The sequence below is a fragment of the Carettochelys insculpta genome, chromosome 3 (genome assembly GCF_033958435.1).
Source record: "Carettochelys insculpta isolate YL-2023 chromosome 3, ASM3395843v1, whole genome shotgun sequence".
Lineage (NCBI taxonomy): Eukaryota > Metazoa > Chordata > Testudines > Carettochelyidae > Carettochelys > Carettochelys insculpta.
This window is the reverse complement of record NC_134139.1, coordinates 11,408,456-11,424,158: the sequence shown is the minus strand read 5'-3', so window position 1 is coordinate 11,424,158 and position 15,703 is coordinate 11,408,456. Positions and strand designations below refer to the sequence as shown.

Sequence of the window (15,703 nt, the reverse complement as noted above, 5' to 3'; positions counted from 1 at the left end):
TACAAGGTTTGCAACTGCTCTGTATTATGTGGTGTAAAAAGGCTGCCATCTGCCCCAAGAGACTGCACCGTTACTTGCCACTAGTGTTCCAGGCACTGAGTGACACGTGGTACTTTTTTCCTTTCAATATAAGCTACTACTCTTGAGAACGTTAGGAAAGTAGTGACTTGGCTCTCAATGTATATGCACAGGGAGGATCACTATTTACTGCCCAGCCACTGATCAATGAGGATGCAACGACAGGATCATGCAGAGGATGACTGACCACTCAGCATAACCAAGAAGGCAGCTGGGAGTGGAGGGGGCTGCTGGTTCAATAAGCAAAATAGCCCTACAGCAGAGAAGGAGAATATGCAGTTCATTCTGAAGCTCTGTGAAGCTCCTGAAGAGGCTAGGATGCTAAATCACCACCACCAAAGCAAGCAGGCAGCTCTGCCTTGCGGTTGTGACACTGCAGCTCGGAGATATGCTGCAAAAGGTGGTTTGTGCAGCAAGGAGAAGTTCAGCGAGCAATATTCCTATCACAAACAAGATCCACACAAGCCATGCAGAGGCGGCTAGAATGCTTCAATGACCAAGGATGGTATGGAACCTCAGTGGCAAGCAGGCACTGGCAGGTGCCAGCATGACTTAATTTTGATTCCCACTCTACTGTATTTAGTTACAGGCATGTGCCATACCAAGCCATGTTCTCTCACCAAGTACAAAATGTCGAACTACTAATGTAAGCATCAGCAGAAGAATAAACCTTTGTGCCATCTGTCCGCTGATGTCCCAGCACTACCCTCTCCCTCTATGGGTATTTTCCTGCTATCCTGTGTATTGCATTAATTCAGAAATGCACAGCAAATGGCATTGGGTGCTTGCTCTTCAGAAAATTCAAGTACAAAAATAACCGAAGAAGTGTCAGAGAGAAGGAATGGGATGAGGCCAGGGCAGGAGTAGCACACGTAGGGAGAAACTGATATTCACCCCACAGTATGGCTCTTAAAACTGTGACACATGGCCAGCTACTGTTATGTAGGCAAGGAATGAGCTGCAGTCATGTCTAACAATTTTTGGTCAAATCCAGTAACCTGTGCACTGTGATTTCCCAGGCAGAGCTCTCATTTGCTACAATATGAGTTCTGTTTGAATAAACACAGAAGGTTTTGGCTAGTTAAATTGTATGTTACCATGAATTTAAGTTCCAGCAGCGCTGCACGAAAAATCCTTTTGTGATTCAGACTTGTATTTTCTCCTGTAACAAAGTGTAACCTTTCCACAAAATGAAAGGTCTTTCCCAGCCACCTCCATGGAAAAGCCCTCCAATGCAAATACAGGAAAGAAGCAAGCCTACCTTTTTGACACTATTTGCAACAGCTTCTTTTTGACTCAAATCATCTGCAGAAAGCTCAGCTCCAAATTTGAATTCTGGATGGGCTTCCTCTTCTTGATCAGCTACACAACAACAGAAAGGAAGGAAATGAGCATGGAAAACACAGCAGCAGATATTTTAGTGGAACCAGTTCAATACCATCGGATCCGTGTGAACCAGCTCATTTTCAAAAACAAGCAAAACTAAGGCCGTAGAAAGATTTTGAACAAGTATGAACAAGATTTTGAACAAATGGGAGTAAAAACAAGGCCCTCAGATTTGTTGGCTTACTTGCTTTTATCTAATAAATATGAACCCCCATTCAGTAAGATGGCATGTAAAAATAAATCAGTGAATTAGATATTGGGAGCAAAGTTTCACATATTCTTGGAAAATTCATGGATTTGTCACAGGAAAAATGGAACAATCATGGGGACTGGAGTAAAAATAATGAAACGGAGTCAGGCCTCTTTGCGTATAGAGTTCAGTAGGTTTGGTACCACCACTTGAATTCTCATATATTTATACCCACACTCTTTCCTTTTCTCCATTAATCTCTTCCTTTTTTTTTTTTTTTTTTTACAAACTGTTACAGGCTTCAGATGAGCTAACATGGGCTCTTATGTACAGACCCTGTAGTTAGATTTTAAAATGTGTTGATCTCTTTAGATTTAAATAATTAAAATGATGCCTAGCCAAGCCTCCACATCCCCTAACAAACAATTAATAATACAGTACCATAAGCATTTCACTAAGAACCCAGACAGCCACTTACAGAAAATCCCTTAGTCTTTTGTCCAGGAAACACTCTCAGCCCTCTTCAAAATCTTGCTGAACAGGTGGTTTTGGACCCTGGCTGGGAGCTCCCCAGAACTGGGGTGCTTCAGGCAAAGTGCGGGAGCAAGGCCTGGACTCCTTACCACGCACAGAGAATGCAGTGACAGCCTACTCTTTCCTTTTGTAATGGTGGAGATTTGGCAAAGCTCAAGCACCTTGCGGACTGCGGCTGTGGCACAGGGACAGTGACAATCCCTCACGTAGGCCAGTCCTGGACATTTAGAGGTTCAGAGGTGGTCATAAAACAAGACACTAAACTCAACCTAGAAATCAGCCAGTGTAGATCTCTGAGTCCTAACCTCCCAGTAAGATGTCCTACCAAATAAGAGATCCATGGTGCTCTGCAGCAGCTTTGGTCTCCAAATAATTTTAAGGCGCAGCCCCACGTAGAGTGCACTGCAATAGTCTAACCGTGAAGTAAAAAAAAGATGGGGAGCAGAGACCAGGTCCTTATCTGACAGGAAAGGTTGCCACCTCCTACACACAGGCCTCTCATCCAGGCTCTGAACGGAACCATGTCATTCATGTTGAATGAGACAGACACACACAGACGGGTGTCAACGGACTACTGAAGACACTGCACCCACTGCCTGCTTTCTAACCCTCCTGCCAGCCCCAGGTGGACCAGACAAGGTAACAAAACGGCACTCTGCAACACAACACTTTTAAGAACTTCAAGAAGAGGAGTGACTTCCCACAACTACCCATGGAGATCTCTCCAAGCAAAAGGAAGCAGTGAAGAACAGCTATATCTATTCCCATCACACTGTGCAAGAAAATTAACACCACCTTGTGATTTTTGGTACTTACGATAGACGATAGGTCAAATAATACCAGCACTGATGCCTAGAGCTTGTCCTCATTGTGGGGCTAAGTTGGCACTACTGTGAATGATGCAGCAGCATTGATTTAGTGGGTCTGGTGAAGACATGACAAGTTGATGGAGACTGCTCTCCCACTGACATACGTAATCCACCTTGAAGGCAGAAGCTATATTAATGGAAGAGTGTATCCTGCTGACACAGCACAATGCCGACCCTGTATTAAGTCAATGTAAGTTATGCTGCTCAAGGGACTGGTTTTTTAACACCCCGAGCAATGTAACTTATGTTAACTAAAGCAGTAGGGTAGACAAGGGCCTAGTTGTCACCTATCACTAGGACAAGGTCACTGGAAAGTATGACTGATGAAATCTCTTTGCCAAAACTACCTCTCTACCCAATTTGATGGGGTCAAGGAGATCAGAAGTATCTAGATGCCATGAAAATTGTCTTACCCACCCGTCTCCAATACAGTTGTCCAGGAAAGGAAAAGACGACTCAATACTCATCAATGATTAGCTAGATTGTGAGCATCCCTGCAATGTACACATGGCCAATAGCTGTACTATTGCTTCCTTCAAAGCAACAGGCAGTTTGCCTTATCTAAGAGAGGTTCTGACAATCCCATAAGCAATAGGCGCGTTCACCAGCCACGAATGGTACAAAGCCAAAGCACTTCCTGACTGCATTTGCAAGATACAGTATGTGTGGAGAGACAGTAATATACAGGATGACAAATTCACATCAATACATTTAGAAAGTCTGGTGTTTGGGACATGTGGGAAATAGCTTTGTTTGTTATGCTTATAAATAAATTAAAAATTAAAAGTGCAGTTTCAAGTGATATTGGCGGGATTTCTTGCATACTAAATGTAAGTCAGGAGCAAATACAGATCAATCCCATAATTGCATAAAAATGTTGCAGAGCCTAGTATGCCATTTCTATCCCTCTCATCCCCTCATTCCTTGTCTATAAGTGTGTGTAATTCCCTGAGCCACTATTTTAACTCAGGATGCCCTGTTTGCACAATTCCTGATATCACCTCCAGATGGCAAACCGGGTAGCAAGAGGAAAATTCAAACATTGTCAATGCCCATCTTGTACAAGATCTACAAATCCAGCACCCTGGTGGTGACCCTCTACATCATCTATAGGTGAAGCTCAGTCATTTTAGAAAGAGCATGATCAGATGCTACAAGAAGGGCCTTTATGACCCTCCCCTGTACTCCTGAGGCCAATTAAAAGGTGTAGGTCACATGCTTGCAGGCTTCATTCATCCACAAGCGCTCCTTGGCTCCCTCCTAGATTCTGTGCAATGCTGTTCTCTCAATTACTGAATAGTAAAGGCACTTAGACTTGCCCAGGGCCAATGAGGAGGGTGGGGTGGGCCCAAAGGGGGCAACTGCCCTGGAGCCTGGCACTATAAAAGGGCTCAGAGCACCTGGCCACCACTGCTACTCTGGTAGCCAGAGTCCAGGGCCCTTTAAACTGCTGCTGGGGTGTGTGTGCTCTGGGCAGCCGTGAGGGGTGGGAGGAGGGGTGTGCTGCAGTCCTGGTGCTGAGGGCTGGCTGACCCAACTGCACCTCTATCTGCTCAAGGCCCTGCTCCTTCAAGGGTGCCCCCATCCCCACCCCTTACCCAGAGGCCCAAAAAGGCTGTTGACCTCTCTGGACTGCCCATCTACCTATATCTTCACAACTTCATTCTGCTTTCCTTCTCCTGCAGCCCTTTTAATCTCCACTTTCCCTCGGTGCAGTTTTGCTGTTGCATTATTCTTTTTTTAAATTTGTACAACTCCCCCTATCCCCATCCAAGGTATTTCAAAGAGTTATCCTGGAGATAAACTGCAAAGAAACATATTAACAAAATAAACAGGCTCAAAAGCACTACCACAATCCAAAGGCAACAGCACCAAAGCAAATGCAGTGAAAAATAAGGCATAAAGGGTTACTGCAACTTCTTTTTCTAAATAGTTTAATCTGCTCTGTAACATGTTTATTTCATTTTACCTGCACTTCAAGTTCACAGTTACTATTTAAAATAAATAAATAAAATAAAATGCAAACAAATAATCCCACTTACAAGGTTATATTAGAAGTGGGAAGCCTATAAACACAGTGCATGTGAGGATACGGCTGGGTAAAATGAAACAGTTACAGTAAAAGGCCTATATGGAGGTTCAGTATCAGATGTCTCTTTGTACATCACTTTTAAAATTCTCACCACTTTCTATTTCTTCCTCATTGTCATCCTCTAGGATATTTACAGGAGCAGCTGTTTCCCCAGCCTCCATCATACTTTTCAGGGCCTCAAGCTGTTCTATTTAAAAAAAAAGAGAGAGAAAATGAGAGTTAGCTAAGTAACAAATAGCTTTTATTCAAATATTTTAACTCAAATTACATGAAGAAAACCCTAAACAACTGGGACATGATTCTGAGAGAGGTTTGAATTTAATGGGAGTTGTAGATGCTCAGTATCAATTAAGGATAGGTCTGTAAGCAGCAGCCAAAACTTACAAAAGAACTTGAGACTCTTTGTTGTTACAAGTTTGATGAAAATAGTTATCATCAATGCATGAACCAAAAAGAAAAAAAAAAAAAAATCAGTAAGGACTTGGTCCAAAGCCCAGTGAAATCAAGGGGCGTCTTTTCGGTGACTTCAACAGCCTTTGGATCAAATATCTGACGGCCGTGGGCAAGTCCTGGGTAACATATGGCTGATCACTTTCACAGCCTGAAACAACATTCCATATTTCAATGGGGGTTTTACTCCAACATAGGGCACCACTCATATGTTATTTCTGAAGTCTGGTCTACATCAGGGAACAAAGTTGATCTCAGACATGCAATTCTAGCTATGCCATTAGCGTAGCTAGAATCGATGTATCAAGATCAACTTTGTTCCCCAGTGTAGATTAGAGCCCTTCACGCTTGTGCAAACTTCCCTTACTCCACGCGATAGCCTGGAGTACCAGGGTCAATGGCCAAGTCCAGAAAGATCAATTTTGTTGCGTCTTCTCATACACGGCAAAATCAATCTCTGGAAAACAGACTGAAGTGTGTTGAACCCCCTGTAAGTATAAACATACCCTGAATTGTGCTGGTAGTTGTATTGTACAAGCCAATCATGCACCACTTAAGTCAATGGGAATTTAGACACTGTTTTCAGAGGGAAAAGGTCCAGGGCCAATCAGAATGGCCATAGTAGGACTAAGAACTATAACTATCCCAACATGCACAGAAGAAGCTCATCAGGGCCGTGTCTACACCAGCCAAAAACTTCGAAATGACCATGCAAATGGCCATTTCAAAGTTTACTAATGAAGCGCTGATATACATATTCATGAGGGCAGCTGTGGCACTTCGAAATTGACACGACTTGCCGCTGGGCGGCTCGTCCAGATGGGGTTCCTTTTCGAAAGGACCCCGGATACTTCGAAGTCCCCTTATTCCCATCTGCTCATAGGAATAATGGGACTTCGAAGTAGCCAGGTCCTTTCGAAAAGGAGCCCCGTCTGGATGAGCCGCATGGCAGCGAGCCGCGTCAATTTTGAAGTTCCGCGGTTGCCCGCATGCTAATGAGGCGCTGATATTCAGCGCTTCATTAGTAAACTTCGAAATGGCCATTTGCATGGCCATTTCGAAGTTTTTGGCTAGCGTAGACGTAGCCATCAGGATTGGCAAGAACAGAGGAGTCACTTGAAATTCCTTTGCCGTTTTCGTTCACCCTGCCAGGCATGGAAAACAGAAGGAGAGCACACCTACTTGACAACAGATTCCACCGGTTTTATTTTGTGTGGACAGCAATCAGTTTGCGACACAGGATCCCACTGCAAGCATGCATTTATAAGCGCTACACACTCGTACAGAGAACAAAACTTTGCACAGGTGAAACACCGGGGAAAACAAAATGCCTTGTATGGCGAATAGACAGTCTATTCTCCAAATCTTTTTCGGTTGGGAAGTTCGGAAGAACACTGCTCAGTGATTTAAGGTGCACATGATTGTTTAAATTTAAAAGGTTTAATGAACTTTACTTACTTTTTTCTACTTCAGGTTTCAGCCTTTTGTTTTTTATGAGTATCTTTCTTTTGAGGTCATTAGGAGACGGTAAGGGTCTACCTGGTTCAAGCTACAAAATGGAGAGAAGGGCTTATTGAGCATGATTTACAATGACCTCCTCTTTTAACCTCTTTGATGGCATATTTTGGGCTGGACTGTGACATTAGAAACTGTCCGAGCAAAGGTCACTGAGTAAGCCCTACCATGGAGGAGCAGCTGTGCACCTAGGGCAAGATGGAGACAATGACATAAAGGGAAGACTTCGGCTTCCTCTGTGTCCATCCCACACCCCGCCTCAAAGTGAAGCAGAGATCCTGTCCCCTCTGCTCAGAGAAGCTCATGGGATCACTTGGTCTGCAGATGTTAAACTGCTCATTGTCTCATATTCCTGTAATGGGCCACACGCAAAAACAACTCTCAATGCATCAGAATAAAAACAATAGTTACACTAAAATATGAACAGAAGTTAAGGGTGCTGATAAAGCTATTCACTTCCCTTTTTTCTTCTGCTCTGGATTTTATGTACCATCAATAAAACATTAAACAAAGAGTTTGTATCATCTCTTTCGATATCTCTGTGTGATCAGCTGAGAATGGGCCTCTCTTCACACTTTTCCATTCAACATTATCACATTATTTTGAAGATTTTTGAGAACCTCCCAAATTTAAATTAGCCACATTCTGAATTTGAAAGCACAGCTGATCTGCAGTCATTTAATTCTGTTTACTTATATCACAGTTTTATTTAATTCAGTGAGGGGCAACCTAGGCTAGTGAGTGGGCCACAAGATGGTGGTAACTAAGAGGGTCTCCTGGGATACAGTAGTTTTGCTAACTGTGCTTGCGGATCTAGAATTGGCTGAGTGAACTAGCCAACTCAACCACAGCATCACTTCGACTGGATGGAGAGGGAACGTACAGCTTTCAATAGTCACACACCTCACATGCCCTTGTTTATGTGCATGTCACTCTAGTAATACCAGTAAGAGCAGTGGGGGGACTATACGGATGGAAACCAGTGGAATCTGGGAAACCTGCATGGGCAACTGTAAACAAATATAGAACCCTGATAGGCTGCAGGTTGCTCACCGTTGATTTAACTGCTACTTTTTCCCATTGAGCAGAACATATTTAGACATCAATTATTTCTACCTCACATTGGCTGTGTCTACACTAGCCCCAAACTTCGAAATGGCCACGCAAATGGCCATTTCGAAGTTTACTAATGAAGTGCTGAAATGCATATTCAGTGCTTCATTAGCATGCGGGCGGCCACAGCACTTCGAAATTGATGTGCCTCGCCGCCGCGCGGCTCGTCCCGACGGGGCTCCTTTTCGAAAGGACCCCGCCTACTTCGAAGTCCCCTTATTCCCATCAGCTGATGGGAATAAGGGGACTTCGAAGTAGGCGGGATCCGTTCGAAAAGGAGCCCTGTTGGGACAAGCCGCACGGCGGCGAGGCGTGTCAACTTCGAAGTGCCGTGGCCGCCCGCATGCTAATGAAGCGCTGAATATGCATATCAGCGGTTCATTAGTAAACTTCGAAATGGCCATTTGCGTGGCCATTTCGAAGTTTGGGGCTAGTGTAGACGCAGCCACTAAGATTTATTAAATTCCCATAAAAAGAACTAGTTGATAAAATCTTTACAGTGACACAGGCATGAGAAATGGTGTTATTCATCAAAACATCTGAAAACTAAACTCTGCTTTAATATCTTCTCTCTGCCTGTGTAACTACCCACAGACAGATTCAAAGGACCTCTGGAGCTTAGTGCATGAACCTCTACAGCAGAGGTCAGCAACTGCCGGCACAGGTGCCAAGAGTGGCACATGAGCCAATTGTCATCAGCAGGCGAGGTCAGAGCTCAGCCCTGCCTCTTCTCCCCCATGCAGCCAGGAGCTTGTTCAAAGCCATGCCCCCTGTGGATTAACAAAAGACCAGCTAATGATACTAACCACCACCTAACTGGTAAAGCTCTGCATCTTTATTTATTAATGAAGCTGTAGTAAGTAGCACTATTAGTTACTCTAAAAAGTATCACTGGCACTCGGGCTGTACAGAGGTCTAAGGTCAAATTTCAGCACTCTGCCTTGGAAAGGTTGCTGACCCCTGCTCTACAGCTTGAGTTAGAAGCACGCTGGCACTCAGATAACGCTGCAGAGAAGACTCAGGCTGCATCTACACTAGTAAGTGCGTTTGAAAGATTTTTTGAAAGCCGAGGGCTCTTCTGAAAGATCCCATGGGGCATCTACACACAAAAAGTGTTCGTTCCAAAGTGAAACGAAAGTATGTGGCGCTCCCTTTGAAAGTGCTCTTCAGCTCTTTTGTTTGAAAGCTTCTTTTGAAAGAAAATGTGTGTAGGTGAGCCACAGGGCCCTTCCTTCAAAACAGCAGGCCTCATGGTGCCGGATTTTTCAATCCCTGGCCCGTTCTTTTGAAAGAGCGGGGGCTGAGTGGACGCTATCTTTCGAAAGAGCAGATCACTCTTTTCATCTGCTATTTTGTGTGTGGACGCACTCTGTCAAAAAAAAAGTTCTTTTGGAAAAGATCTTCCTGAAGGGCTTTTTTTGAAAGATCACTGTACTACAGATGTAGCCTCATTCTCTCTCTCTGTAAGTGGTCTAGGTGCCAATATATGGACAGTGAGCCACATCCCTACACGTGTGGGTTACCTGCCACACTTGCCAATATCTTTCACAAGCACCACAATGGGCGCCACAACCCAACAACCTGCCCATGCCTGATATTTTCATGTTTTGCATTCTCCAAATCCTTGTTTTAAGCCAACATAAAACAATGCTTATTGTTCCTATAAAACATTCTACATTTCCCACAGTTCTTGAATTCTCTCAGAAAAACATTCTTTCCTAAGCCACGATTCTCAGACATATAAGCTGTGTCGACATGAGCCCCTTCCTCTTCGAAGGGGCATGTTAATGAGCAAGTTCGAAAGATGCTAATGAGGTGCTTCCATGAATATGCAGTGCCTCATTAGCATAATGGCAGCCACGGCGATTTGAAAGTGCCACTTTCGAATTGCACGCTGCCCATGGAGACGGTAGCCTTTTGAAACGACCCTCCCATCTTCGAAAACCCCTTCTTCCTATCTGGTGTTAGGGACGGGGGGTGGGGGGGTTGTTAGCCGATGGCCAGGTGAGATGCCACTTATGCCCTTGACTATGGCAGAGCCCACCAGTGACCAGGCTGAGGGCAGATGAAAGCAGCTGGGTTCTTTGTTTTGTGTTCGCTTTGCACAGTAACAGGAAGAGTCAGGTTACCACTTAATCTTTTACTTTATTTATCTAACAAGTTAATCTCTTACTGTTACAATGTTGCTTGTTTACCTAGCGAGTTAAGCTCTTGTCGTTACAATTGTTACAAGGTTTATACTTTAATTACAAATAGCTAGCATACACTCTAATTCATAGATCTATACTTGTTAAATGTGCGCAAAAGAAATAAAGTAAAATACCTAGCAGATCTCATTCTCACCCCTGCATTACCAACGTGGCTTGGCCAGTTTTTCTCTCAATCACTTGGGAAGAAGCCCTTTGTCCCTTTTCCTCCAGGAGTCAGTCATCCCTGCGGACCTGGGGAGACCCCCACCCTCCTCTCCGGCAGGAAAGATAATTGGAGCTCAAACAGGGGGTCTGCCGGACCCCTCTTTTATACCCATTGGGTCACGTAGGCTTCTTCCTTGGTTTAATTGAATTAAACTGTCTGATGCTGGTTCTCACAGGGAGTTCAAGGGCGTAGTTCACACCTGTGAGGTAGACAATTGAGGGCATCTGTTTTTTTTTTTAATGGTCCAGAGATTTTCCTCGTGTCTGGAACCATGTGGGCGAATCAACTGATTGTAATTAGTCAAGGGCAGTCCGAGGCCGGCTGTTAATTAGCCCATTGTTCTTAGCTTTGCTCCGGAGCTTCAAAGACCGTGGCTAAGATAAACCCATCTGCGCTCTCGGGCATGCCAGCGCTGGGCTATTCCTTTTAACCCTTTTGTGCTCTGAAGCATCTCGGGAAGGCAAGAGAGCAAAAGGGGTGGTTCTGTCTGGCTACAGGGGTCCTTTCGAAACGCTGCGGCTGCCGTTATGCTAATGAGGCACTGCATATTCATGGAAGCACCTCATTAGCATCTTTCAAACTCGCTCATTAACATGTCTCTTCTGAAAGGAAGGAGCTTGTGTAGACAGAGCTATAAAGTACATGAAATATAAAGTATGTGACAGTTTGCAGTCAAATCAAAGGATTGAAAAATAGAATTTGCTTGCTTCCCTACAGCATGAATTAAAGAAGATATTTGAGAATCTCCAGTTTCTTCACAAAGTTTGTCAAAGCTGAAGTTCTCTGGGGCACCGAAGAGTGGCATGTTGTTGAGATCCTGCAACATTTGCTGCTGTATTTTCTGTCGGCACCTTGTTCCTTCTGTTTCTGTTCTCAGTACAATCCTGACATCCAGTTCTTCCGTATAAGCTGTGGACTGGGCACAGAGCTTGCTTATACATACACAAGTGTGTTCATCCTGTGTTGATCCTGTGACCCTCTGTCGGTTATGGCTAAGATTTGATCAAATAAGTTTTTTTTCCCACACAGTGCCACCTAGTGGCTGAAAAGTATAATACAGTTTAGCATTAGAGTAACAATGACTGGCAATTACAGAGACACAAAGTAGGTGAGGTAATCAAAATCACTGGCCACTAGCAACAGCACTACACTGGTGTGTTTCATAAAGCAAGAAGCTCTGTTTGACTCAGACTTGGGACATGGCTCCCCGACCTTTGCTAGAAGTCCTTCCCAAGCCCCGAACTAATGAAATGAAACAAACCAATAAAGGACAAGTTGGGTGCCCAAAAACTGAGAAACCCCACGTTAATAGTGAGGTTTGAAAACATAGGCTCAGGCATACATGTTACCCCTCTATTGGTGATGTCACCCCCACCCCCCACCAGTTACTATATCTCTCACATAAAATAAACACAAGCTATCAACCCAATGTTTAAAGACACATACTGGATGTGTTTCTAGAGGTTGCTTCAAAAGGAGATCTCCAAAATAATCTTCACAGTATTTTGACATCTTGTATTGTTGGTATTTGCTGGCAAAAAGTGACATTAGTTAATGTTTAAGACTCACTCTCTCTCAAGCTCCCTTCCCCCCAAATCAAAACAAAACCTCAAGTCGTCATTTACCAACCAAAAAGTTAGTACAGAATTAATAGAAGTATTTTATACAACTTGCTAATACAGCTTGAACCTCTAGTGTGTCACTCTCTTGTCCAGCAACAGGCTGTAATCTGGCATGAGTTTTACTTCGTCAGACAACCACTTATCACGGGGGTGGCCAAGTTTCCCATGGTCCCATCAAGCTTGTTTACAGCCACCAGTCCTGGCTCTCAGCGTTCTGTGCTGTTATTTAGCTGTAATTTAGCCCTAAATGTCTTCTACGAGCCCAGTAAGCAGTGAAAGTGTTGGTAATGCTACTAAACAATACTGACCTCCAGTAGTCTGGCAAATTCTCTAGTTCGACAATGGCCAGGTCCCGAGGGTGTTGGACAAGAGAGGTTCAACCTGTAGTACTTTTAAGCATTTATAAAAGCCAGACTAATATAACTAAAAAGCATGAATTCATTTAGACCAACTAATGTGCTGGTTACATATCATTCAGATAATATAACCTTAAAACGTAATTCAGTGCTGTATCACAGCAATGTGAAATCAACCTAAAGCTTTGTGTTAAAACAAACATCTCTTAAACTCTTTTTAAAGTAACATCCAGCTGCGTAACGCAGTCGCAAAATTTTGAAGAAAATGTGAACTATTGTGACTCTTAACACAGGTATACTTGCTCTTTCATTGCACTATTAAAAATGGAAGCTGAATATATGTTATACCTGCAGTGGTTTTCAAATGAGAGAATAACAGGATACTCAGATGTAACAAATGCAGTTTCCTTAATGGCCTGAATGACATCCTTTAAAATGGAAAGAAAACATTAATGTAAAACAAATCATACTGCAATCGTAAGTAGCAATCTTTTACAGACATGGAACACAGTGGATTCTACAGTAAATGGAGCACAGACAAACAGAACAAAGGGTGTCTATTTTATATCTCTGGTTATTCCCACTCACTACCTTAGAGTCCAAGCTCAAAAAACTCTCCCTCAGCCTGAGGAAGGAAGAAGATGGCTACAACCACAACCCATCAACCCCAGAACCACAAGGATCTAACAACTGATCTCACTGACAGGAGGATTTTGGCTGAAGAGGGAACTCCTGCATTTTGCCTGTCCCTTCCACAGGTAAGGGAGACATGCCTGCAGCAGAGCTAGTGTAGGTTCTGCTGTATGGAAGAGTGGCGGACAGGGAGGGATTATGCAGGTGGGACAACATATTTGCTGGGGCCCTGGGCAAACAGGGGCAGAAGGCCTGGCTCCATGATCCCAGACCTCGCCATTCAGTTTTGTAGGGTGGGAGTCCTTATCTCTGTAGAGTTCTCTACTTGCTAGCTCAGTGGTTCTCATATGTCACTCCATTGTGACCCCTTTCTGACTGTCAAAAATTATTACGCAACCCCAGGAAAGGGAAATGAAGCCCAAGCCCATTTGAAACTTGTTGCCCCAAGCAGGGGGTGAAAGCCAAAACCTGAGCCCCACCAACCCAAGGGCTTTACTTGTAACCATCTACCAAGACTGAAGCCCTTGGGCTCCAGCTTTAGCCCTGGAGCCAGCATATCTAACATCAGCTCTGGTGACCCCATTAAAACATGGCCATATCCCACTTTGGGGTCTCAATCTACAGTTTGAGAACAGCTGAATCTCCCAGCTGGAATGTTGGAGAGAAGATTTGGGCTTCAAGTTTGACTTATAAATGTGAAGTTATCAAGGAGATATAAATTCTACCTTGAAAAGAATATCTGTACACATTGCTTTTCCATGTGTGATTATCGGCTCTTGGTCTTCACCTTTTCCATCCCAACAATCCAGTTCAACACATCTAATAATGCAATAACAACTCTGTAAATTTTTACATTTCAATAAACACATAAGCTATTTGACAGACACACCAAAGAATCTGTCTTGCTCAGGGGCAGAGGCCAGATTAAACAGCAATGCAATTTCAGATGCAATACAATTCCTAATACACAAACTTGGATAATTTCGATTTGATTACTTCAAACACAATGTGCGTGGACACATAAAATGTCCGAATGAAAGTGTTTCTAATCACCTTAGCACTTTCATTAGCAAATTGGGATTCACCATACTTATGCACTGCAAGTCATTAAACTGAGAGTCCTAAACTGATAACCACGCAAATGCAGATTAATTTAATTACCCAGCACAAATTCTTCTGAATTGCAGAAATGTGCACCCTACATCTTCTTACACACATCTCAATTTCCTAAAGGCTACCATTTCCATATATTTTTGTGAATAATTTTACTTATGATATTTTTCCATGTTTACCATATGTGTTATACTCTTAGGGTATCATAAAATTGCTGAAGTAAATAAAATGAAACATTTGATTTCCCTAAAACAATATTAACTATAAAAGCGATTAGCCTATATTTCTAACCTGCAACCAGCCAAAAGCACTTGTCTGTACATCTCTACAGAAGACTTCCCGCCAAACTGTCTGCCTGTAAGATAAGTATTGTGGGAGGAACTGATGAAGTAGTGAGCCAAAGAATGGTCCATTTCCTGATATAATTCCAAACGGTCTAGGAAAACTGGGGCATTTTCATCTGACATTAAATATCTGCAGAATCCATCACTGGAGATGAGACCTGGAAGTTAAAAAGAAAGTTAGCTTTATATTTTTTCTGTATTTATGCAGAGAATACAGATTATGACACAGCAGTTGAAGGAACACTTTGTTACCAAGAAAAAATGAGAAGTCCTGTGGCACCTTATAGACTGTTAGTTTTATCAGAGTATAAGATTTGGTGGGCAAAGACCCACTTTGTCAGATGTTCTGATAAAACTGTTAGTCTGTAAGATGCGACAGGACTTCTCGTTGTTTTTGTGGATATAGACTAACGTGGCTACCCCTCCGATACTTGTTACCACGAAGAGATGATGGTATGTTATTACCTCAGATGGAAGAAAATTAACAATAGCCATGTAAGTACAAGATTCTCCCAGTCTTTCAAAGCCTGGAAATCAAAGATTCCATTAGCATGATGTGCAATGTTAATTTATTTTGGTTTCATCTCCAAAACATAGAAGGTTCCTAACTTTTCATAATCATCCAACTGTTTGAAATAGATACTGTAGATTAACTTCCTAATGATGAAAACCAGAACATTTTCTGTGTAAACAGAACCATGCTACAAAATGGAACTTTGCATGTACAGTAACTTTGACTACTGTGGTTACAGGGGCTGCATCTACACGGTCCCGCTCTTTCAAAAGGGGCGTGCAAATGTGGCCAATCGAAAATGCAAATGATGTGCTGATGTGCATATTCAGTACCTCATTTGCATCACGGCAGCACCTCGCCATTATGGAAGTGCTGTTTTCAAAGGCCAAAGCAACCATGTAGACAGGGTTCCTTTGAAAGTAAGCCCCCCTTTCAAAAACACCCATCTTCCTGATTTTTTTCAAAGGGGCAATGTAGAC

At 43.1% G+C, this 15,703-nt stretch overlaps 1 protein-coding gene across 4 annotated transcripts in view; it reads right to left on the bottom strand.

The window, feature by feature from the left end:
- Positions 1 to 15,703, bottom strand: part of PLCB4 (phospholipase C beta 4) — a 143,608-nt gene that overhangs the window by 85,190 nt on the left and 42,715 nt on the right. For all 4 annotated transcript variants that reach the window (XM_074988461.1, XM_074988463.1, XM_074988462.1 and 1 more), the window contains exons 11-17: positions 14,658 to 14,868; positions 13,979 to 14,072; positions 12,969 to 13,048; positions 12,089 to 12,173; positions 7,058 to 7,148; positions 5,241 to 5,336; positions 1,340 to 1,440 (exon numbers count right to left, since the gene is read on the bottom strand). In XM_074988461.1, coding sequence (XP_074844562.1) covers positions 1,340 to 1,440; positions 5,241 to 5,336; positions 7,058 to 7,148; positions 12,089 to 12,173; positions 12,969 to 13,048; positions 13,979 to 14,072; positions 14,658 to 14,868 — 758 coding nt within the window. The remainder of the gene's footprint in view (positions 1 to 1,339; positions 1,441 to 5,240; positions 5,337 to 7,057; positions 7,149 to 12,088; positions 12,174 to 12,968; positions 13,049 to 13,978; positions 14,073 to 14,657; positions 14,869 to 15,703) is intronic.